Source organism: Indicator indicator, chromosome 3, assembly GCF_027791375.1.
Source record: "Indicator indicator isolate 239-I01 chromosome 3, UM_Iind_1.1, whole genome shotgun sequence".
Classification (NCBI taxonomy): Eukaryota; Metazoa; Chordata; class Aves; order Piciformes; family Indicatoridae; genus Indicator; species Indicator indicator.
Window position 1 is genome coordinate 46,894,318 of NC_072012.1, and position 18,194 is coordinate 46,912,511.

Consider the following 18,194-nt stretch of genomic DNA (forward strand, 5'->3'; position numbering starts at 1 on the left):
AGTGGATTTGGCAAGGAAAGGATCTGGATTTTCACAAAGTATGCAAGTGCAGCAAAAAATGAGTTTGTGAGACACCACCAGAACAGACAGAGCAGCAAAACAGAGGAGATGGAAAGATTCAAAGAGCATTCAGACATTTAAATAAATTTACATGACTATTTATGTCTGATGTTTCATTTTGAGCTTGTTACGTGACCTTGGTGGCATTTATTGAGTTTATAACAGCATCTATAATACTGCAGAAAAGGAAGTAGGGTTGTTTTACGGTTTCCTTATTTAGGGAAATAGAGGATCACAAAGCCCTCTTAAGGCAATGGGTGATTTCTTATGAAGCTTAACAGCAATTTATAAAGCTGATTTCACTAGACATCTGTATTTGCAGTAGATGCTTCAGCTACAAACAATGGAACACAAAGGCATCCTAAAAGTTGCGTTTTTTCCTCAGAGAATGCTCTCTTGACACAAGCAAGACAATGCAGGCATACTGTATCTTTGCCTTGTAGGCCTGGAGAAGATCTCTAATGGGGTGTGGATATTTTAAGAGATAATGCATTGAGAGAAAAGTTCTAAATGTGATTTTCTTGGTCACCCCACAGTGCAACAGCATTTGGTTGACAGAATATTTGTAGTGGTGCTAAACTCACACAATGCAGCAAAACTCACTAATGGAATAACTGGAAGAAAATATGGATGGAAGTAACTTAGACCATGCCTTCCCATCAAGGCAGAATCAGCACTGTCTTACACTTCTGCTATTTAAAACTGTCTAGAAGAACATTCCTCACCTTATTGTAGGATGATTATAGGTTCCAGAAGAACCTAAAGAATGTCAGATTTAAAGTCACTTTTCATAGATGGACAAAGTATGCCTAATTTTGCATGCCTCAAAACACAAACCCAAATGTGTAGCAACCTACTGTTCTTTGCCATAGCAACATTCAGGGGTAGTAGATCACAGTAAGATTTGTGACAAAAATATATTGAAATACATTAGATTTTAGAAGTTCTCTCTGAAAGTATTAGACATTATAAAAATATTTTAAGTATGAAATGTTATTGTGGTTTGTAAGATACATAGCCATAAAATCATAGAATAGTTCAGGTTGGAAGGGACCTCCAAAGGTCATCTAGTCCAATCTAGTCCCCTGCAGGGAGCAGGGACATTGGACTAGATGACCTTTGGAGGTCCCTTCCTCCAGGGAGCAGGGACATCCTCCATTACATCAGATTGCTCAGAGCCTTGCCCAGCCTGACCTTGAAAATCTTCAGGGACTGGGTCTCGACTACCTCCCTGGGCAATCAGTTCCACCATCCTCATGGTAGAGAACTTGTTCCTAACATCCAATTGCAATCTCCTCTTCTCTAATTTCAAACCATTGCCCCTTGTCATATCACTACAGGCCTTTGTAAATAGTCCCTCTGCAGCCTTCAGGTACTAGAAGGTTGTTATTAGTTCTTCCCAGAGCCTATTCTTGTCCAGGTTGAACAACCCCAGCTCCCTCAGCCTGTCCTTGTGGCAGAGGTGTTCCAGCCCCTTGACCACTTTTGTGGCCCTCCTCTGGATCCATACAAGCACTATACATGAATAAAAATGCATAGAATATATATATATATATATATTTTTTTAATACAATTACAATTTTCCCATCATCCAGCATACAGTGTTGATAAAATCATTCCTGGTTTCTTATGGTTTTATGCTAGTTACAAGCCCCAGTGTGTTTCTTCAATAAAAGATCGAAGACAAAGTGACAAAATTGATTAAAACCTCTTAAGGGAAAAATGTGATTGAGGATTTCCAAACTTTTTTTTAAGTTAAGCTAGTTCTTGAAATAACACACATTTTTCTTATGTGGGTCTATCGAAATAGTTCAGAAATGTTTTAAAGGTGCCACCTTTCCTTCACCCAGCCTTCCATTCAATTCTGTGAAAAGTCCAACCAGTCCAAACCTAAATAATACCAACAATGTTTTGGTGTTTTCAAGCATTTATTTGTCTATAAGAATATCAACAGTAAAGAAGTTCCAGAAACTGGGAAGAAAGAAAGATGATGGAAATTGTTCTTCTAAGAGATTTCTAGCAGAAGATTTATCTTTGAGTCTTTGTAAAATAACTTAAATAATCTAAAGGGACTTAACACAGTGCCAGACTACTTAAATTTGTACCTACTTGGATCACATCAACTATTGCCTACAGCTCTTTTGTTATTAAAAATGAGTCCTTTTCTTTACCTAGTCCCAAGTGTAGGCAATATTACACAGATTACTTCATAATACTAGTGCTTTTCAGTCTCTGAGTGAGCTAGAGAAATGAACTGCATGTATGCTTTGATGATGAGCAATCAAATGTTTCAGATTTCACACAGAGAGCTGTGAAAGAGAGTCCAATAGTTCAAAAATCATACAAATATCTTCCTGGATTCTGGCATGCTCATTTATCTGTGGCTTATAAAACAATGATCTATGCTGGTAATCTAGGAACCAAGGAGGTAATTTAATGCACATTGCTTGACTGACTCCAAATATAGAAGATAAGTTGGAAGAACACAAGAAATATTATAGAAACAATATGGACAGAACAGTTGCTGCCTGATCTGGCACCACATTTGCTAAACAACTTCCAAGTAATATGTAAAACTGGGGAAAAAAAATAAAATTAATGTTTGTCACTCAGTTTTCTTGTGCAATATCTGTAATTAGAAAAACATAAACACATCTCTGCCAACTTTGAAGGTTTGATAAAGTAGCACACAGTGACAGATGCTTATCTTTAGGATAATTCAATTTGTAAATTCTTTTGGAAGAAAGACCACATTTTGCTCCATAATTGAACAGCAATTTGAACTCCATGCCTGGACTGTCCAGATGACAACAGTAGCTTTCATTCTCTGACTAAGAAAATATAGATCAACCATCATTTATGTAAAGTGTAACAAGGAATAATAATATTCCCCAGATTTGTATACTGACTGTTAATTCAACAAATCAGTCAGCTCTTTTGGGCTTGTGGGGTGGGTTGGTTTGAGGGTTTTGGTTCAAGTTTTTTGGGGTTTGTTTCAGTTTTGTTTTGTTTGTTTGCTTGAATTAGTATTGCATTGCTGTCTTAAAAACTAAACTAGAACTAAAAAATATTTGCTGGCCTCTGTGAAATATCTTTAGCACTATGCTCTGGTTGTAGAAGTCATGGCTTTCTATATATTTTTTTTCTTTATTTCTTTTTTCTTTTCTTCCTCTGTGCAAGCAAGAATTGCCATCTCAGTGATGAGAGCTTTTATTTGGACAGGAAATAGTTAAACAAGAATTAGTACAGCAGTGTAGGAGTGACAAACTGAAAGCAAGACAAGGCTTCCAGCCAACTTAAGAGAAAAAGAGGTGAACTTTCAGAAGCTAATAAAAAAATCCACAGAATCAAGGAAATCCAAAGTTAAGCAAGAAATTCTGTACTGCTGTGCCAAGACATCAGTAGGAAGCTAGGATCCTTATGAGTGGCAGACACTTAATGTTGTAGCACAGTGAGGTACACTAATGTTTGCTGTAATTAGATTTTTAATTACAGTTTCAGCAGAGTTTTATACACTCATGATAAACAGAAATATTTCTGACACTATGCCAGTTTTACTTGGCTGCAAAATCGCTGGTTTCTTGCCCACACTTTTTGTATTATCTTACTGTAGAAAATACAAAATAGTTGAATCAGGCACAGCCTACATTTGGTATCATTAAAATACAGGCCACAACTTTATTTAACTACATAAACAAGAATATATAGCAGTAGTGGATTAGGGCATAACAGGCCTTAAGGACATTAGTTGGTGGGATTGGTCTATTGCAATAAAAGCATTGCCTGAATCACTCCCTGTTATAAGGTTATGCTGCTTTAAGCCCTCCCTTGTAATATAAACCACAGGATTCAGTGCACTTGATGGTATTTTCCATATTTTTTTTTTTCACTACTGAGAAGGTACATGGCCAGACATATGAGGTAAGATACTTCTCAGTTACTTCTTCAGATCTACAGTTTAACTGTGTACTTCAAGCCAGTCACTCTAGATTCTGTGTGTAGGCAGTGGAGAACTGTAAGTGCTTTTACAGTCAGATTCAAGTAGCCTGTTTTCCAATTATGTTTTAGGAGGAAATTAATAGCAATTAAGGTGCATTTATTTCTTTCCATAATAGAATGCAGGTGACTAGCTCAGATGTGGACTCTATAACTAACCAAATGAATCCCACCACTGTAGCACTAGGAGAAGACAAATGCTTGAGATGAAAAATGAACAGGAACATATTCACACACCTGACGATGTTAAGAATCGAACCTGTCCATGACTGTCCAATCCCAATTCCAGGCCAGCTGACATCTTGACTATATTAAAGAGCAGTTGTAAAGCTCTCTGAATGGAAGCTGATTTAACACTGAGTTTGTGAATCTCAGGCCTGAAGCAAAGGAGTTTGATAGCATATGGAAGCAGACAGCATACTCTGACAGGCCATTTGTTCCTACAGAAAATCCATCAGTGACAGTATTACCTGCAACTAATAAAACCATTGCCATGGAATTATCAATACCACATAAAAGATGTTTGGGATGATGCTGAAATGGTACCATAAAAGCTATTGGTTTATTTGTTAATAGCTTGTAATTTATTTGTATCTAGAACCTTCAGATGTTGCTGCTTTGCCTAGTGTCAGAACTTGAAGTTTTGCTTTTAAGTCCAAGGTGTGGTAGCAAATATATATGACACAGAAAATTGTTTTTTTGTATACCTTATAATTCACAATTTTAAGCAGATGCTGGCTACTTATTTTCTAGTGGGTAGGAATCTTTATCACTAATGAAAGTATTTTCTTGTAGCTAGCGTTATCTTCAACTGTTTTAAATTGGAAAGCTGAAAAGGAAACAGCTTCAATTATAACACCTGGAAATTCAAAACAAAAACCAGAAACAATAATACTAAAGACAAATCCTACATTTCACATGCAGCTTCAGTAAGGACATGATGGATGAAGCTCACTTCTGGGGAGATGAAGGTGACAGGATGCTAACTTTAAAGGAAAAATCCAGGTCATCTGCTTATTCAGATGGATTTCAATCTACTTTTAAATATTAGAAGGAATAAATTCTCTTATGGAATTCCTGCTTCAGTAGGGTTAAACTCACAGCAATGGCCTGAGATGGTGAACTCCCCCCCTCTCCCTAGGTATACTGGAATTGCTCTAAGTATTCTAGCATGAGCTCTGCCACAGAGATCGGGAAAGATACTGGCAGCCTAATGGCTCTAGTTACAGTTTCCTGATCTGAAGCTGGCTAGCCTCAGGATAAGGTGTATCTACCCTAATTTAAATGCTGTGAAGTCCCTCTGTTCAAACAGACCCTCAGTAAGACCCTGGCTTGCTCTCATTACTTCAGAGGAGATAGCTGATGTAAAACATAATTATAGACTTGGAGATTCTTCTTGCATGGGGAATATTCCATCAGGATCATTATTTAGCGTATCAGCTGAGTTTTAGCCTCAGTTTAAGATAAAAATACTAGTTTTAACTGATGTTTATTTGGTCCTTAGTGACAAAGGAAGGACTGACTTTGTCAAGTATGCTATATGGAAAAGAATAGTTGCTTTGATAATCTTTGTGCTGAGAAGGGATTGAGTTTGTGATATTTTCAGTCATATTTCCTGGTGCTGGAAATGAAACTTTCTGCTCACCTGAAAAAAAGACTCAGATTTTAATGACTGTCAGAGAAGCCTATAGAGGGAAATGGTATATACAGAGGTTTTATGCTTGATGTAATAGTCAGAAAGACAAAAAATTCCAATATGAGGTAGTGTCAAGAAGAGGAAATTGGACCCTATAAAAACATTGTGCAAAAGTTTTGTTCCTTTGTTTCCTTTTTTTTTTTTTAAACTGGTAACATACTTTGAGAATATTCCAAGTGATACAGTAAAAAGCTCAACACACATACACCATGTTGAATAATCAGAACAAATGGAATACAAACATAGTTTAAAAAAAAATCCATTAGAATTACAAGAGGAATAGGCTAGAAAATCTGATATGTTTAACCAGACATTTATGTCTGAATTAATTACTACTAACATAAACCAGAGAGCATATGGAGAAAAGATGATAGAACTGAATAAGCTCTGTTCAATCAAAAAAATGATTCAGAGGCCACCAAATGGAACAGATGTAAAAAAAAAAAATTCAGCTGCATATCGGATATTTACTTTTTAAAATTTAGGTAGGACATCATGGGAAGCTATCATGATTTAAATATAATAACCTTAAGCCTTTAACATTTTTTTTCTCCTTTCCATAACAACAAAGCATGGTTTGCTGATTACATATCACTTTCTTTATCTCCCTCCCTCTTTTTTTTTTGTTTGTTTGGTTGTTTTTTTTGTAACTAGAGATGTTTTTTGTCATGTTTCTTCTTAGGCATGATGTTTCAAGTAGAAAAAAGTATACAGAGAAATATGTTTCTTAACTTCATCTGCAGGCTGATCTTTTCCTCTTCCAAAAGCAAAATTTCTTTCAGTGTTTTCAACACATGATACAGAAGAGATTTACAAAGCCATACAAAAGAGGAAAATTAACTAGATTGTGATACAGTTAAAGAAAATTAAATGTCAGTAAGTCTTAGCTTTTCAAAGACCATTTAGATGTAGCTCCTATTGTCAACCAGGATCATAAATATTTCAATGTTTCTTATTTATTAATAATTTTATTAAGACATTCCATTAGCACTTTTAGTAGCATATCCTACCAACAGTTAATGATTCTAAGGTTCACTGACATAAGAAGTATCTCAGAAGATAATCAGAAAGAAGCTGGACAAGCATTATCTCTTGCCACAGTGGATATTGAATAAAAACAATATTATGTCATTTCATGTCTACCAAACTGTCATTTTCATAAACAGCTCTTGCAGAAGTCAGTAATTTTAACCTGAGATTCCCCTATGAGGAAAACATAAGAAGCACAAAATGCAGAAAAATGAATTCCACATCTAGGGAAAAAAAAATAATAAAATACATGAGCAAAAAGAGAAAAAATTATTTTGCTTAGGATAGCTGTCAAATATGTAACTTCAAAATACAGGAGAATATTTTGTAAAAGATGAATATTTTATCAATGGAATAAATGGATTTAAACTGCAATGCTTTCACTGGATGACACTCCACCTTTATTCAAATCAGTGCTTTTAAAAGAGAGACACTGTTAAGTGATTTTTAGAATAGAAAAGTTACACCAATGGAACAATTTTTTTTTAACTGATGACTTACTGGAATTTTTATCACCATGCTTTTTAGGCTTCATTTTCTGGGCCCTCTTCAGCATTAGCTGTGCAGTAGAAATATCCTTAAAGCCCCTAAGGGGAGAGGAAAACTTAGCAGACATTTCACGTGTATTATGTTACAACCAGCTGCATATTATTGTATAATGCACTTTTCAAAAAGAAGAGAAGTGTATGGAAGGAAACTTTCTGAATTGCCCATAATGCTTATCTTAAGGTTACATTATTGCTGCTCATTACAGTGGTACTGCAGACAACTGTAAAAGTAATTACAGTAATCGTAACACTGGTTAGAAAATAAGAGATTCTTGAAAGCTGGAACTTCAAAAAAAAACCAACCAACCAACTGTACTGTACCTACCCTGGGAAGCTGCTATGGAAGCAAAATAGTTTAACATACCATTCTGCTGAAATTTGCTCTTCTTTTTCAGGTATGAAGGAAGATTTCTCATTTTCTTTCCAGTCACAAAGCTGTGATATTGTTGCCTTCTCTGACCTGAAAACGAAGTATCAGAGCAGTACTGAAATGTAGGTAAATAAGGAAGGGTCTTGGGTAACTATTTTGCAGCCTTTGCTGTTTGTAGCTATTGTTTGTAGCTATTCTGCAAATCGCTTGTCCCTTTCAAAGGAGCTTTTGAAGCTTGGAAATAATACAAAATATCTATTTTAATACTCCAGCAAGGCTTTATCTTGGAGAGTCATAAAAGTCTGCCATCAATTTGAAATGTTTACATTTCAATTACTTGAAGCATATTTCAGCCTTTTCTCCCCAAAAGTATGCAGCTGTGTAGAAAATCCCTTTTAATCTTTATCTAGTCTTACAAATCTCTATTTCAACAGCTACGTTATGATACACGTAAAACAAAAAAAATCAGGTTGATGATTTATAGTCAAACCTAGATAAATAAAAACACACATATATATTCTTAGATTCTTATTTCTGGTAGTCAAGGAGAAAAAAAAAACCCCACAACTGAATTTAATATATTTAGTTTTAACAAGTAAATATATTTTAGCTACAGTAATACCATATTAAACAAAAGTAGCAAAAGCAGCAGAAAACAGCCTCAAGTTTTGCTCTTTTTGATTTTTGTAAAATACAAATGGACTAAATATGATGGGGGGTGAGGGGGTGGGGGGAAATCTATTATTTAACTTACCTGCTGTGAAAGTGGATATTTTGTGCTGAATGTGGTCTGTTAACCCACTGCCAAACTTCTTGTGCTGACAATGGCAAACTATTTGAACATTCACTGCAATTTGAAGGCCCAGAATATTTCTTAAAAAGAGAAAAAAAAAAAAGAAAAATAAAATAAAAAGTAGGTGATGATCCTTTCAAGTCTGAGTTTAAAATGTGCAGGTAAACCTGGATCAGGGTTTGCAGAGTCTATTCTGCAACAGAGAAAGATTCTTAATAGTGCCCATTACAGACCTGAGCTTCAACTAACTAAATAAGAGAAAAAGGTGACTTTAGATGGGCTTAATATTCCCAAATAAAACAAATTATACATTTATAAGACTCCTTTCTCTTAATTGTAGGAAATAAAAACATTAGCAATGCCATGCTTGTAACAAGAAGAGAAAACCCTACCAAAACAAAACAAAAAAAAAGCTACAACTTCAAAGTTTATCAAATAACTAGCAGACATTACAGTTCAATGACCTTTAGATGTTCTGAAAACATTCAGCTGTTGTCATATAATGCAGATCTTGGTATTCTAAAGCAGTCTGCAACTAGCAATTTTTAATCCATTGCCAACTGTACAGATGAAGTACATCATCCTTTTTTTTTTTTTTTTCTGCTACTGTGAAGTAGAGTGTTGAAATAAATCCAAAATAAAGAAATAGGGAAATAATGAAGCAAATGAAAGAAAATCTGAAAGAAAAATTGCATCTGGAGATGAGGAGGAAGTCTGAGACTTCTAAAAGTTATTGTGTTTTTCGAGTCAATAGATTGTTGTATCAATCACCCCCAAAATAGCATGTCCTTAAGGCATGAATAAAGCCTGAAGAGTAAGAAGTTTCTGTGACATGTTACCTTTGGCCAGAGCAGCTGGTTTGAGAGCAGGAGTGTTTTTGAAGGGAAACGGGTGGAACCTAGAGTTAGCCATTCCCTCTCTAATGCAGTCTGCCTGAATGAGTAAAGTCAGACAGTGCACTGATAAAATCAGCTTAGTTTTGATAACTTTTGCAAAGTGTCTTTTAAATTGCCTTATATACTGTTTTGAGTGTTTTCAAATCACAGTATCACAGTACATTAGAGGTTGGAAGGGATCTCAAGAGATCATTGAGTCCAACCTCTCTGCCAAAGCAGCATCACCCAGGGTAGTCTGCACAGGAATGCATCCAGGTGGGTTTGGAAAGTCTCCAGAGAAGGAGACTCCACAACCTCTCTGGGGAGCCTGTTCCAGTGCTCCATCACCCCCACTGGAAAGAAGTTTCTCTTCATGATGAGCTGAAATCTTCTATGTTCAAGTTTGAACCCATTGTTCCTTGTCTTACCACTCTGTACCACCAAAAGGAGCCTGGCCTCCTCCACTTGACCCCCACCCCTCAGATATTGATAGACATTGATCCAGATCCCCTCTCAGTCTTCTCAAGACTAAATGGCCCCAGGGCTCTCAGTCTCTCTTCATAGGGGAGATGCTCGAGTCATATACCAGAATGTCACCTGCAGAGCAATCACACTTAAAGCACCTTTGGAGAGGCTGTGCTGTCTAGTTTTCTTTTAAACAAGTCAGACTAACAGTACTTGTGGATTGTGGGGTTTGTGGGTTTGTTTCCTTTTGGGTTTTTTTTTTTTTTTTTAATAAGATGCCTAAGGAACTGTTTTTGACTGAGTATTTCATATCCAGATGTAGGTGCCTGGTTCTGTCAAACATACTTTTGCTGAGCTGAGCTGAACTGGTGAGCAGTTTTGATTGAAATCTGGGGTTAAAAGTGAATGCTATATTCACTTATTCCTTCAATTAATCAATTTCATTTGTGATGGGAAAACTTCCAAATGAGAATCCTAGCCTGGACTGAAGAGATGACAGAATTAGGTGTTAACTGGTGTCTCCAGCACTTCAAAGGAGAATTCAGTTTTATTACATAAACCCAACATTTAGATTTTGCTTCCAACTCAGCCCATATAGATGACTTATTTTTCTTATACATCCTTCAGTTTTCTGACCACATGTTCTTTCAATATATTCTGTCAAGTGAGAGAAGTAAATTAGTCCCACACAGTAAGTAAATACCTCTGAAGAACTTGGCTTCACTCACACAGGACTCAGGCTGTTCTTACTTTCTTTCATTCATAGAATATTTCAGATTGCTCTGATTTCTGACCCTGAGAAAGTATCCTAACTTTGGATATCTTGCTGTGTAGTTTGTGGAAACAAGATTTTACACAGGCTTAGACTGGTAAACAAGAAGGTCTCCCAGTCCCATGGAAATTTTAAGATAAAAGGAACATATTCCAGTTGTTTTTAAAAGGTGACTTCAGGCACTGGTTGCATAGCTTGGTGACTCTAAGACTACTCTTTTTATTTATAAGGTAACTGTGAACCAGCATTATTCTTCTTCCATTCTGACATGTCTTTTAAAATAAATTTTTGGTAATTTTTACTTTATTTCCATGTCTTAAAAAGATATTTTCATGTCTTAAAAGGGATGCATTCTTAGAGCTTTAATTCCTTCTTCCTGAAAATTTTCTATCCTTTGAATACAGTATGGTTTGGGTTTTGTTCTGTTTTGTTTTTTAATTTACTAAATCCAGATAAATTCTATGCCCTCATTATGAGTAGAAAATGTCTCTTTACCACTCATTTTAATAATGATAAAGACAGCACATTATGCTTTTTACCATCCCTCCTCTCCCAGGTGGTTATGTATGTCAGGAAATCTGTAGAAATAAACTGCAGAAGCAAATAACAAATAAAATGTATCCACATTCTTTAACTACATCACATTAACCTCTCTCTCTCCAGTGATTATTCTGATGTTGATAAACATTGAGTGGTTGATTCAAACAATTTTAATTTACAAAAAAAAAATTAAAAGGGAAAGAAAAGGAAAAAAAATCTATTCCAGTAGCAGACTGTGGTAAATTAAATCCCAAAGGAAGTAATTTAAAGATGTGACATTGGTACAATTGCAGATGATTGGTATGGATACAGATGACTGACAGGCTCACATCTCAGCAGAGACAAAGCTGTGACATAGCCAAGTTTTGCAGTTGCCTAGGGTCTATGGGCAGAATGGTCATGAAATCATAGAATGGCTTAGGTTGGAAGGGACCTTAGAGATCACCTACTCTAACCTCCCACCATGGGCAGGGATGCCTCTCAACTAGACTCAGCTGCTCAAGGTCTCATCCAGCCTGGCCTTGAACACCCCCAGGGAGGAGACATCCACAACCTCCCTGAGCAGCCTGTTCCACGGGTCCACCACCCTCCTACTGAAGAACTTCTTCCTAAGATCCAGTCTAAACCTACTCTCCCTCAGCTTCAAACCATTCCCTCATGTCCTAAACACCCTTATGAAAAGTCCCTCTCCAGCATTCCTGCAGGATACCTTCAGGCGCTGAAAGACAGCTTCAAGGTCGCCCCAGAGTCATCTTCTCTCTAGGCTGAATTAGTAACTATGTATTAGCAACTGTGAAACTATGAAAAAGAGAGAAAAATCTGACCAAACACTTTCAGTGAAATCCTCCTTGCCCTCCTTGAATTTACTCTTCAATTGCACTATGCAGATTGTATTTCTGTCTTTTCAGTTGAGAGCTTTTCACTTCAATCCAGTTAAAGGTAAACTCTTCAACAGATGTGGCTTCAACTTTGCCAGTATCCAAATTTTTGAAGTATTTTTTTTGCCTCCTCTATCTGCAAAACAATCAATATAGCTGAGAGAGAGGTAGAATTCCACCTCTTGTACAGTTTAAATGTCTATCAACTTAACTGTTGTGCATGATAATGTGTCCATTGACTACCTGAGCACTCAAATGTCTTAACATTAGCAGTGAAATGATCCAAGCTCTACTGCCAGATTTCAGGGCAATCCCAGCTACTTGAATTATTACCTCTCTGATGAAATTGTTTGAGACAAAAATCAATAAAATCATGAAACATGAAAACTAACACTCCAAAGCTGTAGTCAATTTTTTGGAACAAGAAACACTTAAGCAGTGCACTGATTGAATCCTTTTGATTTACAGTTGTACCACAGCCCAATAAAAGTGCTTTGCTCTTAATATTTAGGTTGAAACTTTTCTCACAAATATTTATTTTAGCTCAGTGTTTGCCATGTCTTAATTTAATATGCTCCACAGTGTTTTCATTACTTTCATAACCTGGAAAATGTCTTTCATTGTTTTAAGAACTGAAAAGAAATATCAAGGAAAATACAAAAGTGTGGGAGCTGGGGTTGTTCAGCATGGAGAAGAGAAGGCTCTGGGGAGACCTAATAGCAGACTGAAAGGGGCTACAGGAAGGTTGCAGAGGGACTGCTTACAAAGGACTGCAGTGATAGGATGAGGGGCAATGGTTTGAAATGAGGGAAGAGGAGATTTAGATTGGATGTTAAGAACAAGTTCTTCACCATAAGGGTGGTGGAACACTGGAACAGGTTGCCCAGGGAGGTAGTTGAGGCCCCATCCTTGGAGATATTCAAGGTGAGGCTCGACAGGGCTCTGGGCAACCTCATCTAGTGGAGAATGAACCTGCTCACTGCAGGGGGGTTGGACTGGATGACCTTTGGTGGTCCCTTCCAACCCAAACCATTCCATGATTCTATGATTCTATATAAATATGCAAGACAAAACCAAAAGATAACTGTTTTATCATTAAGCACATTTGTCAATCCTATGAACATGTACCTTACTATAAAATACACTACACTGCTCTTGGCTTTGGCCTGCAAAAATAAATACATAAGAGATTTTCAAATATATGCTCTTCCATCATCTTTATCCCTAGAGATTTTGACAGCACTAAGTTCAAGACACTGCTTCCCGTGAACAGAGTCCTAAGTTATAATTAATGCAAAGTTTAAGACAGATCTATCAATACTTAGATCCATTCTACTGACACTGTTCACTTGAAGGAAAAAAACCCCAACAATCTGAACTGAATTACAAAGCAAATAAAATGCTAATGTTTGATAAGCAGTTACAGGTATACTCTATTTATTTTCATGGAAAATTATAATTAACATTTTTCACTTTGTTAGTCCTTTCTTTAATTTTTTTCCCCAAATATTTATTATATCCCTTGCTTTTCAAAATATAATGACTATTTATCATCAAACATTAAAACTCTGTGGTCTCAAAACTTGAATCCAATCCTACAACCACCAAAGTCAGTGAGAACAGTTCTACTAACTTTAATGGGGACTGAATGAGTTACTGAAAAGCAGAGTTTTAGTGCAAGCGTTATTTATACAATCTAATTCTAATCTAATTCTAGATGCTCTGCATTACATTCTGGAGCTACATCACCTTTTATAATCACTATAGATGTAATTTGGGCTGCTCTGACCCATATTTAAACCATGAACAAAAAAACAGCTCACAGGACACAGTGTAAAACCTACACTCAGCTTTGAAGCACTTCTGTCCCAAGTGTGAATAATGCTATCACATATTGCCTTTTATCTTTCTTAGATCAAGGAGGATCACAAGAGTATAATAAAAAACAAACCAATCCCCCAAAATGTACTATGGTTAGAAGCAGAGGATGCAAGAAGATACTAACATACAGGCTGCAAAGAATGGCCAGCATTTGATAACATTGCAAATCTGTTCTGGGTCAGACCACCTATCTATCTATATCAGCACTCTGCTTCCAGAAGTGTTCAGCAGCAGATGCTTATGGGAAGAAGGAAAGAAGCTGGACAGATTGAGAACAATCCTTCCTTTGGTATATTCTTTCACACTCTGGAAATTGGTAGTTTAAGGACTTTCTGTTAACATCTAGGAAAAGATTCCTCAACTTAAAACAGTAATCTAACTTCTGATGAGAAATATAACCTTCTAGTCTGTGTGTTTGGTAAGGTCATCTCTTAAGTCAACCCAGAAAGAATGCAAATCATTGACATTACTCAGAGCATGTAACTGCTGAAGTGGTGTACATTAACTCCAAAAGGCCAACAGCTGAAGCTAACACAGGTTTCCAAAGCTGATGGACCTGAGAGTCCTAAGATGAATTACCATCTGACAAAATTGTGAAACAATTTTTGAAAATTAAGAACTATTTCCTTCTTCTATTTCCTCACTGAGTCATTCACTGTTTCATGGACAGAAATGGTTTAGCCAGAAACTAGGGTAGAAGTCTCTAGTCAAACCTTCTGCTTTAAACAATTAACTCTGAGATCACAGAATGGTTTAGGTTGGAAAGGACCTTAAGGATCATCTAATCCCAACACCCCTGCCATAGCCAGGGACACCTTCCACTAGACCTCATCCAACCTGGCCATGAAGACCTCCAGGGAGGGGACATTCACAATCTCCATGGGCAACCTGTTCCAGTGTCTCGCCACCCTCACTGCATAGAATTTCTTCTTAATATCCAGCCTAAATCTGCCCTCCTCATATTTATGTAGTGCTTTTATTTATACAGTCTCTTAGGATAAAACCAGGAAAATTATGCAACAGAATACAAACAAGCAGAAAAACTCTGGGGGTGACCTTAGAGCTGCCTTCCAATACCTGAAGAGATCCTACAGGAAGGCTGGAGAGGGACTTTTCATAAGGGTGTCTAGCAATGGGACAAAGGGGAATGGTTTGAAGCTGACAGAGAGTAGGTATAAACTGGATCTTAGGAAGAAGTTCTTCACTACAAGGGTGGGGGACCTCCTGAATGGGCTGCTCAGGGAGGTTGTGGATGTCTCCTCCCTGGGGGTGATCAAGGCCAGACTGGATAAGACCTTGTGCAGCCAAGTCTAGTTGAGAGGCACCCCTGCCCATAGTGGGCAGGTTGGAGTAGATATCTCTAAGGTCCCTTCCAACCTAAGCCATTCTATGATTCTCTGCTGATTCTATGAAAATTAATATCCAAATGTATTCTGAAATCACAATCATTACTATCTCCTGAGCATTACAACAATGGCAGGGAAAAAATAAGGATCTTTAATTAACGAAATAAATATTTCCTTCATTACAATTTGACAGGAATAGAGCATGGAATTCTTTGCTTTAAAAGAAAAAACAACAACAACCCCCCACAAAAAAACCCAAAACAACAAAAAAAAAAAAAACCCAAAAAAACCCCAAAACCAAACAAACCACAAAGAACTCTTCAGTTCACCACCTGGTTTCATCTAACCTATTTTTCTGGGCTTCTGCTCCCCTCAGTGAAGCAGGCCACCAGTTTCGATCTTAGTCAAAATGGCCTTTCTTCAACAAAATTTTACAAAGTAGCTACTCTCCCTGCATTCAAACTCATTTTAAATAAGAATAATATGTAATCAATCAATCAATCAATCAATCAGAATGAATCTTTCCACCAGTTTTGTCTATAGGATACAAGTTTAAATAACATTCTTCAAGGGTGGTGCTGTCCTTGATTTTAACTTTTGTAGTTTTCAGGAAGTATATAGTAGTGGGTTGAAAATTCCCACCTCCCTCACCCCCCCAACATTAACTTTGCCAGACTAGCTCAGGTGAAAGCAAAATGGAAGCTGTATATTTGCAGGCAAAACTACAATCTGCAATGAAATGCAATGATTTGGTGCACAATATATGATATTTACAATATTTACAGGTATTTACAATTAACAAACAGCACAAGGACCCCCCCTGGTCAAAGACCAGGGGAGCTGCAACAGCTTCACCTCTCTGCCTCCCCCTTACCCCCTGTACAAAAAGAACAAGAGACAGAAGCAGGGATATTAGGCTTAGCCAAATCAAAAGCAATGCAGCCAAGCTCAGCAAAGCCAGTTAGTCTCACCCAGAGCAAAGAAGCAAGAAGAGAGAGAAATTGTTTTGGGAACCAAATCTCCAATGGGATTGTTTAGACCAATCATTATTTTCCTTTTTACACCCAATAGTGATTTATTTACATTTTTACTACTTTCTGCTCAAGATCTGTGGAAAAATTTTAAAGGCATAGCCTGAAACTACCACATATATTCAAAAAGTCTAGCTCACTCCATGAAAAGAAAACAAAAAGTCAGACCAAAAAGACAAGTAAAAAGGCAGCACTTTAATGCAAGGCAGAAAGCTCAACAGCATTCTCTATTTCAAATAAGCTGATAAAAATACTTTTGGGGCAATACATGCCACAGGAAGAGCTACTTTTCCTAGGGTTAGAAATCCTGTAGGCTAAACAGTTGCTCAGGGTGAGAGGAGGGAATGGTCAGGCAGAAGGCTGATATGATGCAGGTTAACCCTGTGGATACTCACAAGAGAGAAGGGCATACACAGCCAGCCATGCTGTAGTTTCATCTGGCAGAAAGCTGTAACTTTTTCTCTTGGTTCCTGGCAAACATATTTCACTCTGTGGAGTTTTTCATTCAAATATAGTGCTACCCCAGGACATCTTGACTTTCTTTCTTAAACTACAATTCATTTCTGCCAAGGACTAAGTATTTTTTCTGCTAGAAATGTCTTCTCTAAAAGTGTTAAGTAAGTCCTGACAAGCTTCTTAAGAAATCACAAACTTTTAGCTCTTACAGGTCATACAGAAGGCCCAAATCACTTTTCCCTGCACATTTACATATTGATGATAGCCTGTGATTGAAAACTTCCTTTAAAATGGAAGACCTCAATATTTGTGTGTGGTTAGCTTTTTCTTTCATCCAGCCTTTTAATAAATCAGATTACTTTAGAGGCTAGCATTTCTGAGAAACTTCAGTTCATGCACTGTGGCAACTTCAGGCTGATGCCTACGCAATTTTCCACAGATCTTGAGTAGAAAGTGGTAGGATGCAAATACATTACTATTGGATGTAAAAGGGAAAATAATGATAAGGTCTAAACAATCTCACTAGGCTGATAACTAACATATAGTTGTATAAACTATTTTCTCTTTCTCAGCTCTAGCTCTAGCAGATACTAGCTGGTGGCTTCTGCTTGGCTGTTGCTGACCTTGGCTGCATTCTTACTGTGCCTAAGTAACTAACAAGCTACTCTCTGCTCTTCTCTTTCTCTTTTCCCTTGTACAAGGGGGAAGGGGGCTGAGAGAGTGAAGATATTGACAGCCCCCTGGCTTTGTCCAGGGGAGTTCTTGGGTGGTTTATAAATTGTAAATATATGTAAATATTGTATGTTTTGTACATATTCATAATTCTAGATTTTAGTTTGCTTCTAAATAGAGCTTCTTTTGATTCCATCCCAAACTGAACTAGTCTGGCAATTTTATTTTGGGGGGTAATTCTCTCAAATTGGTTGGAGAGTAATTTCAACCCACCACATGCATAAAGCTTAGCTCAATGTCAGGAAGATGAATATCAGTTCAAACCCAGACTTTCTGACTGATTTCCAATGTGCTCTTGTGGCCAAGAGAGCCAATGGGATCCTGGGATGCATCAAGAAAGGTGTGTCCAGCAGGTCTAGGGAAGTTCTTCTACCTCTCTACTCTGCCCTGCTGAGACCACACCTGAAATCCTCTGTCCAGTTTTGGGCTCCCCAGTTGAAGAGAGACAGAGACCTGCAGGAGAGAGTCCAAGGGAGAGCCAGGAGGATGCTTAGGGGACTTGAGCATCTCCCCTGTGAAGAGAGACTGAGAGCCCTGGGGCTGTTTAGTGTGGAGAAGAGAAGGCTGAGAGGGGATCTGATCAATGTCTATCAGTATCTGAGGGCTGGGGGTCAGGAGGAGGGGTCCAGGTTCCTTTTGGTGGTGCACAGTGATAGGACAAGGAACAATGGGTTCAAACTTGAACATAGAAGGTTTCAGCTCAACATGAGGAGAAACTTCTTTCCA

At 37.4% G+C, this 18,194-nt stretch overlaps 1 protein-coding gene across 1 annotated transcript in view; it reads right to left on the reverse strand.

The window, feature by feature from the left end:
- Positions 1–18,194, reverse strand: part of LRRIQ1 (leucine rich repeats and IQ motif containing 1) — a 139,594-nt gene that overhangs the window by 69,154 nt on the left and 52,246 nt on the right. The window contains exons 18-21 of the mRNA XM_054399999.1: positions 9,332–9,421; positions 8,454–8,572; positions 7,694–7,789; positions 7,283–7,368 (exon numbers count right to left, since the gene is read on the reverse strand). Of these exons, the coding sequence (XP_054255974.1) occupies positions 7,283–7,368; positions 7,694–7,789; positions 8,454–8,572; positions 9,332–9,421 (391 nt within the window). The remainder of the gene's footprint in view (positions 1–7,282; positions 7,369–7,693; positions 7,790–8,453; positions 8,573–9,331; positions 9,422–18,194) is intronic.